A 12,500-nucleotide genomic window follows, 5' to 3' on the forward strand; every position below is an offset into this window, starting at 1 on the left:
ACCTCGGCCTGGTACAGCTTACTGGAAACAGAACTCGGTCCAATTTCAACATTATTCCATGTCAGCTTGTGTAAACAGGATTGTGTTTGTGTGTCGTATTAATATTGACTCACAGAGCTGTTTTTCTTTTCTTTTTTTCGCCCTCCCTGATTTTGGCTGCCGCTGTGAAACTCCCTTTCACTCGGACGAGTGAAGCCAACGTTAGCATAATCAGATGTGTATACAGCTCGCACGGAGCGGGAACTAGTTTCTAGTGGCTGTGTCGTTCCTTCCAGACAAAAAAAAAAAACACCTTGTCTAAAACACACAGACCTAATCATCACCCCGTTAACATTACATGTGTGTGGATCCTAGCTTCACCATCATGATAAATATTTGCTTATCCGTGGGCAGCCGACACAGACATTTACTTACAAAGAGACGTGCTAACCGCCCTAACCCGCATTTATGGACGCTTTGTTATTCCTTTATCATCGACATTCGATTGGTTTACAGTTATGATAAACCAACGCACTCTAAAAAGGCGCGATAAAATTGATACCTGCTACCACAGCAGCGCGTACAGCATACGCCTTAGGCAACGCTGCCTGCACGCATCCAATCAGGTGTCCATAAGCCCCCTGATGAAGGAGGAGAGATCGACCGAATCTTCGGGCCTTCAAGTGGGAAATGCGATCAGCGTGACCTCAGAGAGGGTATCTGGAGTTGTGCTTGGGTGTTGGGAGGAGTGTGTGTGTTACGGTACAATGGCCAGCAAATCCCTCCGCAGTAGCCCCAGTGGATATCTGAGCACACGCTTATGAAGGGGATGATGATGAGCTTTGGGCAGACAGGCTAATGTCCTTACTGCGCAGGTTGAGAGGTGGGCCTATATTTAGTGCTCACTCTCTCTCCCTCTTAACGAGGGATAACATAGGCCAGGCTTTCTGCTCCCCGGCCTCTCTCTCTCACTCTCTCTCTCTCTCTTTCTCACAGCTCTCTCTTTTCAAATCTCTCCATCTCTCTTCTTTCCCCCCCCCCTCCCTCTTCGCTCTCTCTCTCTCTCTCTCTCTCTCTCTCTCTCTCTCTCTCTCTCTCTCTCTCTCTCTCTCTCTCTCTCTCTCTCTCACTTACGTGCATCTCTCTCTTTTCAAATCTCTCCGTCTCTCTTCCTCCCCCTCTCTCCCTCTCTCTTTCCGTCCCACTCACACAAAGACACTCACTCTCTGTCTTGCTCTCATCCACCCAGCCTCCAGCAGACTAATAAGCAATGATAAGCATAAATAAGCAGAAGCAATTATAAAAACGTCAGCGAGCAAGAGAGTGTGAGAGAGAGAGAGAGAGAGAGAGAGAGAGAGAGAGAGAGAGAGCTGTGAGGACAAGGGAAAAAGAGATGGAACATGAGAGTTGTGTAAAGAAGGGAACGATGAGAAAAGAATGGAGGCGTCGGACATGACATCTGGAGGTCCCTGGTTGTCTTGGCATTACAGTGACGCAGAGCGTTGAGCCAGGCCACAGTCCGGCTGCCAGCATGTGTTTCTGGGGGAACAAGGCTCGGCCGGCAGTAAGGTTCCCGTACTGCATTTGTAGGGCCCTTGAACGGCCAAGCCTGGCAGAAAGACCTTAGGACTGACGACTGTTTTCAATAGACTCCTAAGAACCTGGAATGGAGTGCGATTAGCTGCTGTCAATGCGCTGGATTTTTAGTCTTTGTAGTATCTTTGGAGTATGACCAATTGTTGTAAGTTGTGTTGTTTGTTTTGTGTTGAATTTCCCCCTGTGCTGCACTACTAACTATCCTTGTGACCAGATTACCCTTTTCAAAATCGATTTTTTTATCTCAATGTGTTTCAACCTGGATGAATAAAATAAAAATAAAGCCAAGAATCTTTCTGACATGGTCTGGTCGCAAGAGGCTAGCTCGCCTATCGCTAATGGCTAGCTAGCTGCTATAGCCACAGAGGATTCCATCACGTTTGCAGGCTACAAGCTAGCGGTGCCAGGCCTGCCTGCTGGGATCCTGCAGTTAGCTATCTGGGGCCGTTCACCCTGTCAAAAGCCATGGCCAACCCTGGATTACTCAGCCTCTTTGTCTGCCTGCTTTTCCCTCTCTTATTCTCTCATTGGCCTGATTTAGTGCTAAATATCAGTCTTCCTCCATTTTACAATAATCCCAGTTGGGAAGTGAGGTTTTGTTTAAATGTAAAGTCATCTCCCTCTTTTAGAAAACTAGCATATTCACAGGGAGACATGATACTTTCTTCTCTGGCACTATAGTATATAATATCATGTTGATTGAATTGAAGAGAAGAAAAGAAAATGTTTGGTTGTGTTTTTATTATTATTACTCCATTCATCTTAAGACAATACTCTCCAGTAATAATTAGGTCCCACACGTGTGGCATTCAAACCTCTGAACAGAAAAGTGACACAATCTCTTTTGAGCAATGAAAAAAAAAAACATCTGACACAGCTGAAAACACATCAAGTATCACGCCCAGTCGCAGCCACTGCTCTTCAACAGTGTAGTATCATAGAAAATCTCACAAAAATACTCTTTATACTCGACAACTCAACCTCACTAGTCTCCCTATGGCCGCGGCCAGACACAAACTGTACAAAAATAGAGGTCAATAGAAAAATAGGATATCTGACGAGAGGTTTGGTTCGAGGAACTTCTGAAACTCAAATTCCCCATCCAAGAGTTGAAACATGCTGTAGTCCACCCTTGGTTTTGATTTTTTTGATCCCATTCCCTGCATATACTGCGATTATCCTTATCTCTATTTCCACAAATGGACATTACTTTTCTGTGTTTAGTCAGAGCACAACCAGCTGGGAACCGATCGTCAAGCCCCAATCCCCCGTATCTCAAAGAAAAATACAAGTTAAAAACACACAAAGAACTAATCTTTCTTTTGTGTTCCAACGTCAGAGTTTTCTTCTGGGTGGGGGTGGGGGGGATACCAGCCTGTATGACTACAAGTTGTATGTCCTCACTTCAGGCCTATCAATATCTACTTAGACATGCATTACCTGTGTGTGTATACACAATGCAACCTCCACGCCTCTGACAAACATGCCGTTTGTATTAGCGCCACATAACCATGGAGACCAACTCTGGTGATGTGTGTTGCGGGGTTTGGCAAGTCTCTCACCTCCCTCTCCTTTTTGTCCTTCTTCGTTCTTATCTCCCACACACCCACACACACACACGTCACACACACACACACACACACACACACACACACACACACACACACACACACACACACACACACACACACACACACACACACACACACACACACACACACACACACACACACACACTCACTCATCAACCTCCCTGCCCTTCCAGCTGGTTTTGCATTGGTCCGGATCTACTCGGTTGCTCCTTAAGCCTTTACCCTTAGTATAAGAGATCTATCTCAGTATTGACACTCTTTGGTCCAAAATACATTCATTAACAGCATAGCCCACACAGGTCCCTTAGGAGCTGAGCCCACCGAAAAAAAAACTTTGCAGGCTGTGAAACACAAGGCGTACTGCACTGCATTTGTTAGAATTAGCCTAGAAAATGTACAGCAGGAAGATGTACCTCTTTACTGTTGCAAGGAAACCAGGAAACATGTACACCCCGAAACCTACAATGAGGACGGGCTCCAGAGTTTAAATGTTTTCAATTTGGGATGCGTGCAGCTGCGCGCGGCCAAAAAAGCGTGTAGCTCGTATTAGAAAACAGTGAGACACTTAGCCATTGTTCTCATTGGGAACCGTGCTTGGTTCAATGAGAACAATGAGAACCAAGGGGGACAAAGACTATACAGCCCCGCCCCAGCTATTACAAAAAAGCGTTCGGTGAGATCGGCCCCTAAAACAGCTCTATAGTCCTCTAAAAAAAACAGGAATAACAAAATATCTCTTCCCTGTAGGATTTCTTTTTTTTTATCTAGGCACTTTTTTCCTCAAGAGAAAGTTATTTCTGTACAGTGATGAAGCGTGCTTTTGTCCGTTGCGATGACATCGGATAAACATGGCCGACAATGTCCGTCTGCTGCGGGGGGGGGGGGCGGTTCCTCTTCTCATGTAGAGTGCCTCCCACTTCTCTATTTCCACTCGTGGTTCGCAATCGACCTCGCTGGATCGCTGTGATCGTCGACCGTAGATTGGTTTTTTGATGCGCTCTTTGTACAAAATCTTAAGTCTTGGTTTTCAGCATAGATTGAAAACCACCGTGTCCGGTATTGCTGTTAGCTCAGACATTCTGCAACACTGTGTATTGAATACGAACGAGGCTATGAGGGTCATTATCATGTTCACCGGACTGAGGGCAATATCTGACACTCGCGCTCCCACCACCCACTCTGACAACAATCCCCCTTCCCCCCCCCGGGGAGAAAAGCCTTTCTCCGCGTCGGGGGGACCTTGATGCATTGTCTCCCCTTTCCATCCTCCGTTCTCCCATTTCCCCCCGGAACTCCTCAGAGAAAGAAACTCTTCCTCATCATCGCAAAAACGTCAGGGGGAGCCACCATGGACAACGACGGCAACAGCGGCAGCGGCGAGCAGCAGCAGCAGCAGCAGCGACGGCAGCACAAGCAGAACACGGGACGAACAACATTTTTGGCCTTTTTTTTTTAGTTGCAGGGCAGCCAGGTGGCCTGCTGGTACACGGGGTGATACGGCGGCGGGTGGTAGTGGCGTGACGGCGAGGGCGGACACGAGTACACCGGCTGCACCTGCGCCACGTAGTAGTTGCTGAAGTTGCCGTCGGCCACGTACGGCGCCGGCTGGTAGAAGCAGGTGACGTTGGCCGCGTTGGGGATGGCGTTCTGCTCGGCGAGCACGCGCAGCGCCAGCGACGAGATGAGGCTCAGCGTCTGCCGCCGCTCGTGGCCCATGAGGCACACGGTGCTCTCGCGCACCACCTCGTACAGCGTGGCCAGGTAGTCGTACTTGCGGTCCTCCAGGCCCACAAAGTGGTTCTGCAGGTAGGACTCCAGCTTGCGCCGCTGCTCGCCGATGTCCGAGAAGTCGATGAAGAAGCGCGAGCACATGTAGCGCTGCAGCAGCTTCATCTCGGCCGCGCAGGCCGCGCGGAACCCCCGCACCAGCAGGTGGCAGTACTTGAGGAGCCCCCCGCCGCGGATCTCCTCGGGGCTGCGTGTGCAGATGAGCCGCCGGCGCAGGTGGTCCAGGGCGGCGGGGAAGTCGCCGTACACGCTCTCGCCCAGGATGGTGGGGTGGAAGGTGGCGGCCATGGGGTGCTCGGAGCACTCGTAGAAGAGCAGCAGGGAGTCCAGGCGGATCTGGAAGGAGTCCACGCTGAACTCGAACTGCCGCCGCAGGGAGTCGACGAACTTGAGCTCCACGTTCTTGCCGCGGTTGTTGGAGAGGGAGATGAGGCTCCAGCGGTCTGAGTCGTTGCACACCTTCACCATCTTCTGGACATAGGCCTCCTGGGTTGGGGGGGGGGGGGGGGGGGGGGGGCAAAGGGGAGAGGTGAGCGGTCAGGGGTGGTTTGAGTTGGACACTGATCATCAGGAGGTCGTGGGGTCAGCTGATGTTGTGCGTTTGCTGTTGGGTCAAAGCGTCGAGCAGGGATCTTTGTTTTTATTGCTTTTTAATTACTCTGTGTAAAGAATATCCTCGTCTAGGGATTTTTCCATGTTCCTAATCTCTCTGGGTCTGCAGACGTTAAGGGGGGGGGTTGGATGCTTTCTCGCCAAGAAATGGACAATTTATTTCTGCTTTGTTTCTTTCCTATTTGAGGGCTTAGAGCATGAAATGTGCATCTCGTCTGACCATAGGCCTGCCAAACCAATCCAGACAGCAATTGTAATAAAGGGCTTCATAAGTCAACTTGAATGTCATAGATGCAGCGGAGTACAGGGGTAGAAAAAAGTAACAAAACTTTTTGATTGATATTCATCCGATAATTTAAAATGTAGGTATAGATTTGCAGCCAACCAATGAACAACATGAATCATAAACTATGAAGGATAAATAGAAAAAAGCTTATTTCCATTATTTCCATGTCATTTGTTCTTGAAATAGGTCAAACTTTATTAACTTATCATTTATAATTCAAGTCTCTTTGTGAAGTGCTTTCTGCACATTCAATTTAAGTCAAGTTCATTGCATCAAAGTGAACGTTCCATGTTTCTAATTACATTGATTTATACAAAATTATTCATGGGTTCCGAGTAGCTCTTGCAAGTCCACATCAAGGAAAGGGGCTGATATTGTGGCTGTAGCTCGTTCAGGCGCTAACGGTTACTTTCTCAAGGAACTCCGTAGCCGGCTGATTAATGTGAATCTGACTTAAATTGGATTAGACAGAATCCTCTTTGAAACCCATCGTTCTGACTAGGCCTATCTATCTGCAGCCCTATCATTCTGTTGCAGCTATACATTCAAATACTACATAAAATGGACCCCAACGTGGATGTAGCCTATAAGGTTACAATAGATAGGCCTAGTTGGTCTTGGGCGCAATTAGTTCCAATTGCCCGTCAAATAAGCAGGCCTCCCAAGTAGGCAACCTGAATGCTTATAACATCCTAGTTCCTGCGGTGATTAACGAGAAGTGATAGTGAAATCTCTCTTGGCACTTCGTTGGCGAGTTAGACCAAAGTGTCTGAGCCTGCACAATATTATAGCTACAAATAGGTAACATGTCAAAACATCTCACCAAGTGGTTCCCAGCCTTTTTGGACACAGACCTCATTTCCAGCTCTAGAAATGTTTGCGACCTCAGCTTTAACATTTGTGAATCTGCTTCCCCTCAAATCATTATTACCCAATTAGCATCTGCCGGTAATATCAGTGTTCCGAGGACGTAATCGCATCGCCCTGCTGTACACTTAGTGATAAGTAGTATTATGCTGCCTCGTGGATATGAATCCTGAGGCAGTCAGATATATAGGCCTACAGGATTTATATGTGACCTTTTAAAAAAGTATTTTAAAATGTATATAGTTTGTTAAAATGTATCATCAAATGTATACAGTTTATATCAGCAATCTCCCGCGACCACACATGCATATCAGGGGACTCCCCAAAGGTTGAGAACAATGGTGCATGCTGACCTTTAAGGTGACTGGTGTGATCTTCTCCTTATTCACTCCTTCCGGCAGAAAGTCCAGCAGTGCATCCAGAACGATATCCTTCACGATTTGAAACTCCAACTCCCCTTTCAGATCGGCACAAAATATCAAGTCCAGGTCCTTCCAGCCCAAACCGCTGTCCTCATGCAGGACGTGGCTGGCGGCGGAGCCGTTCAACCGCACCTCCCGCACATGTATCCGCTTCTCCTCCATGCGACACCGGACCACCTTGACGATGTCCCTCGGTTTCATCTCCAGCGTGGGGAAGTTCCATCGCCCGTGGATGGGGATGGAGCTGGTGAGTATGGCGTCCAGCCGCTGCACCTGGTCCCAGTTTAGGACGCTGAGGTTGAGGCTGTCTCTGTCTAAGCAACTGTCCACAGGAGGCGGCGAGTCCGCGGGCTCGTCCATCTTGCCGGGAGGTAGATATTAGTTGTTCAATGTAAACATACACGTTTATATCGAGTGATTTCTCGTGCTTTGGTCGAGGGGTCAGTTTCCGTGCAGCCCCTTCAGATGACTGCTGGGGCCTGTGCTCTAAATCGGCGATTTACGGTCGCTTCTAGTCGCCAACATGATACGATTCCGTGCAAAATGGTATTTCTGCATAAACTAGGACGTGCACTGTGGACACGCGTAGCCAGAGATAGTGTAGTCCTACTTCTTACATAAAGTCTGCTAGGCTAGACTAATTCGATTCATCAGCTGTACAAAGCCTTGAGGATAACTCACTCGCATCTGCTGGGTGTCCGTTATTTTCTGACCCGTTCAAAACATGGCACGTCCACAGCATGCATCCACCAACATTGACAGGAGTTTCAAAAGAAAGAAAAAGAACACGCATTCCGAAAAGTAGCCGTTCCTTTTTTTTTCGTCGGAGAAAGTGTCGATTTTACGCACCGCCGTCCGCGCGCCTCCTTCTCCGCTGCTGCTGCTGCATCCGTTACGCACAAATGTTGCAATTATAATATTCGACAATCTGCACACCTACTTTTGCTTTCTTCAGAAAGTGGTGCGTGAAATTGTATTATGACTTACATTTTGGATTCTTTTTTCGAGGGTTGGCATTGTACAATGCCACAGAAGTCCCGCTGCACAGCTGCTGGAGAAGTTGTGAAAACTAGGAGCCCCGAGCCAGAGGAACTGCGGGGCTTCTCGACGTGATTGATAGCCACGCCCACCAATGGCTGCAGAGCGTCCTCCTTAGTTCTACGCCAAGGCTCCGCTATAGTTATAACAAATTAGCTTATTTTCATGACTTTAGTTAAAGTGATACATTACCGGTTTGATAAGTAGCCTATAGACTTAACCACCGTGTATTGTTTAGCCACTGTTTATTGTGCAGGCAGTCACACAATTGATTCCCAGTCTGTCACGCTGTGATAATTTTACAAAAAAGTAATACGTGTAATAACGTGTTTGTAAATGTTGCATCTACTCCCATAAAGTTAAATTGTGAACTGTCAAGGGTTAACAAAGAGCGTCAAAATAAGAGGAAGAAAGAATAAAAAGAAGATCAAAATAAATTGTCCACATCGATGTGCAGGACAGATGAGCTGGGAGGTGGTGTTTCTAGCGCCCAGCTCTAGACGGTTGTTTTAACTCCTTATTCTCAATAAAACTACAATGCATGGTGATGTGTGTGTGTGTGTGTGTGTGTGTGTGTGTGTGTGTGTGTGTGTGTGTGTGTGTGTGTGTGTGTGTGTGTGTGTGTGTGTGTGTGTGTGTGTGCGCCTTACATGCATCTGTCCATCCATAAATAGAGCATTACACACATCCTGTTCATGCACGTGCATAGCCTACATACTGTCATACATACATATAAGCACATATCCATACATACATATATACATGCACCCATACATGCATACATGTATATATGCATACATAGATGCATGCATACAAACATACATACATACGTACATACATACAGATATAAACAGACAGACAGACACACACACACACACACACAAACCCACAAACCCCAAGACACAAGCACACACGCACACACACAGACTCACACATCCACACACGCACACACACACACACACACACACACACACACACACACACACACACACACACACACACACACACACACACACACACACACACACACACACACACACACACACACACACACACACACGTATACATAGGCCTGCAAAGAGAGAGAGAGCCTCATTCTGTCCATACATACATTACATTATAGCCTGTAGTCTCGTTAGGCTAAAGGCTAAGCTAGGCTAGGCTAGTTGTCAGGGAGAATTTATCAGTACACAGCTTCACTGGCACATCTGCGTCACTGCAGACGAGCCCATAAACCAGCTTACTGAAGATTAACCTGTATGTGAAGTGACACATACTCTCACACACACACACACACACACACACACACACACACACACACACACACACACACGCACACGCACACGCATGCATGCACACACACACACTCATGATGCACACACACAAACACACACTAACACACACACACACACACTCACGTATACGACTCACACACAAAAACAAAGACATCTGCACACATACACATTCATCCATGCATTAACGATAACGGTAAAAATGCAAATTTCTCTAATTCCAAATCTTATGTCTGCAATGATTAATGCTGCAGAAAGGGCCGCATTAAGTTTAATCTATGATCTTTCCCACCACAAAATAAATGAGACATTTACACAGAATACATTTTCTTTCATCCACTCCTGTCACACTAAATAGACAAACCATCTACAGAAATACAAATCAGACTTTGGCCACCTGTACTGCAAACAGGCCATCCACATTTTGGATGCAAGGGTTCAGTTTTAAGCATTGTTCTAGGATGCTTTAAATGAATGCTGCGTGGGCTAAATATCCTATATTAAATTGAACAACAGCCTGGGGGTTAATGGAGGTCAATATGAGTCTAGGCCATGCAGGCCTGCTGCTAGACCACCCCCCCCCCCCCCCCCCACACACACACACACACACACACCCCGGTTCTCATTCACCCACTGACTCAGTGACAGGCTCAGAGCCATGGACCGGAACTTACCTGACCTCTGACCCGGGAAGTGGATGACACCAGCTTGGTTCCCAGTGTCTGACGGCATCAGCGGATTTATGAGAGGAGATCTTCCACAAGACCCCTGTTTAGCGGGCCAAAACCTATAGATAGATGCCACATTTGGCAACAGAGGACAAAACCTTGCGCGTGTGCATGCACATGGGTGTCTACGTACGTCTGTGTGTACATGTGTGTGGTTTGATGGATGGGTGTGGGTAGGTGGGTGTTTGTGGTGCATGCATGTGTGTGTGTGTGTATACATTTACATTTACATTAAGGGCATTTATCAGATGCTTGTATCCAAAGGGTCTAGCAAAAAGTGCATTAGTCAGAAGAATGAGAAACGTAAAATGTATCGCTGTCAGTACAGGACGGACATTCGACTGGAAGGAGTGCATGCATGCATCATCAATGCATTGGGTCACTCTGGATTTGCATGCATGTCCCCTTGTTGGTTATTTTCAGTTTGCTTACTGCAAGTTCGCAAGCGTCCGTATACCTTCGTCCACAAACTCTCAATTCTCTTCCTGCTGCCCTCCCCCTCACCCCCCCCCCCCTCCCCCCCCACACTCTCTCTCTCCCAGCCATTCAGCGACATGCCAAAGTTAATTATGAGCTTACGTTGAGCCACGAGAACGGAACAGGCCGCTTTTAAACTCCGCTTACCCCGCCTCCCACATCCGCTCCATCACCTTCTCCACCACCACCAACACCACCACCACCCTCACTGGCCTTTACCCTACAATTAGAACAATCGATTAATTGATCATTCAATTACTTCATGTTGTTTATACTATTGACGATTACAGGCCACATGCACTGTTCCACTGGAGTTGAACAGTAGTTTTATGTTTTACATTTCTTTTGAAATCGAATTCCTTTGGCGTTGTGGTGTTAACTCAAGACAAGGCCACATAGTGTTAGTGCTTTGAAGATGGATAGTGACATTTAGTTAAATATTTTCAGTATGTTGTGACCAATAAATATGATGAGTCGTGTTTATATAGTGTGCATGACTCGAGCGGTAAGTGCATATTGCAATAAACACATTCCCTTCCCTGTGCCGGTCTATTCCACTGCATCCATGACGACTCTCATGTATGTGATCAATGTGGAGACACTGCACCCTGTAGGCTGAAATAAAAACGAACAATGTTGGATTTTCCAAGCATTAAATCAGTAAAAAATAAAAGAGATGAAATCCTTAGTGCCTTTTATTTCCTTACATTGTCCTGCAACTGTAAGTCCTCAGAGTTGCCACGTTGGGTAGGCCTTAGGCTTCTGTTAGAATGCATCATGGGGGTGTTGGTTGTCGATAGGCTACTCCTCCATATTGAGAGACTCAGCTTAGGCTAATAAAAAAAGATATGCAATATGCATGAGAAACGCTTTGAAACAATTTCTAACCCCCAAAATGCCAAATCATTTTCACAATAAAAAACTTAACAAGGACAAAAAGAATATCACTACCGATTTAATAACTAACATTCCAATGCTCTAATCTAATGCTTCCAAACTAGAGGCAGGCATTGCGTTGGGACGTCGCGTTGTACAAGACCTCCCGGAGTCTATCTGCGAGTATCAGTTTTACTCTGGCCTTAATAGCAGCCCTCGGCCAGCCATGCCGACCTTGTGCAGAGCTCTGAGTAGCGTAAGCCCCCACTAACTAGCTCCATAGCCACTAATGAGATATCCTCACGCGCACGCTGCCCTGGACATAAGCCATGCCACACTGCTCCCTCCTGCACACTGTGCATCTCTTCTTCACTCTCTCTCTTTTCCTTTCTCCCTTTTTGCCTATCTCTCTCTCTCTCTTTTTCTTTCTGTGTGTGTGTGTGTGTGTGTGTGTGTGTGTGTGTGTGTGTGTGTGTGTGTGTGTGTGTGTGTGTGTGTGTGTGTGTGTGTGTGGGTGTGGGTGTTAGTGGGTTATTGTGGGAGAATTGAAAGGGGAAAGATTGTAGCAATATCGCCATCTACAGGTGGTCTTTGTGAAAAAGATAACAGAGGTCCACTGTCTCCAATGCTCCGATTTTGAATGAGCTAGGGGGCACTCTTCACTTAGTAAAAGCGCTCACGTAAATTCATATCAACCAGGCCACTCACTCTCTCTGTCACTCTCTCTCTGTCGCTTTCTCTGCTAGTGTAACACCGGTGAAGTACTTTCCCACACATAACCCCAGACAGAGGAGTCATATGACATGCAGTGAAGAAATCTTGCCCGATGAGACAATATACTATTATATTGCCAACATTAAAGTTGTGTGATCTAAAAAAAGTAAAATTCTCTTTGATTTAGTTTTTTGATTTAGTGAGCCCTCCCTGTGTCTGCTGCATAACCAGAG

At 46.7% G+C, this 12,500-nt stretch overlaps 1 protein-coding gene across 1 annotated transcript; it reads right to left on the reverse strand.

Moving 5' to 3' along the window:
- Positions 1-1,413: 1,413 nt before the first annotated feature.
- LOC130374773 (terminal nucleotidyltransferase 5A-like) lies at positions 1,414-8,215 on the reverse strand. The gene is made up of 2 exons (XM_056581724.1): positions 7,074-8,215; positions 1,414-5,441 (listed from the first exon to the last, which is right to left on the reverse strand). Exons 1-2 carry the CDS (start codon positions 7,500-7,502, stop codon positions 4,620-4,622), a joined length of 1,251 nt encoding a protein of 416 aa, XP_056437699.1. The 5' UTR covers positions 7,503-8,215; the 3' UTR covers positions 1,414-4,619.
- Positions 8,216-12,500: the final 4,285 nt, after the last annotated feature.

This window comes from Gadus chalcogrammus, chromosome 21 (genome assembly GCF_026213295.1).
Source record: "Gadus chalcogrammus isolate NIFS_2021 chromosome 21, NIFS_Gcha_1.0, whole genome shotgun sequence".
Lineage (NCBI taxonomy): Eukaryota > Metazoa > Chordata > Actinopteri > Gadiformes > Gadidae > Gadus > Gadus chalcogrammus.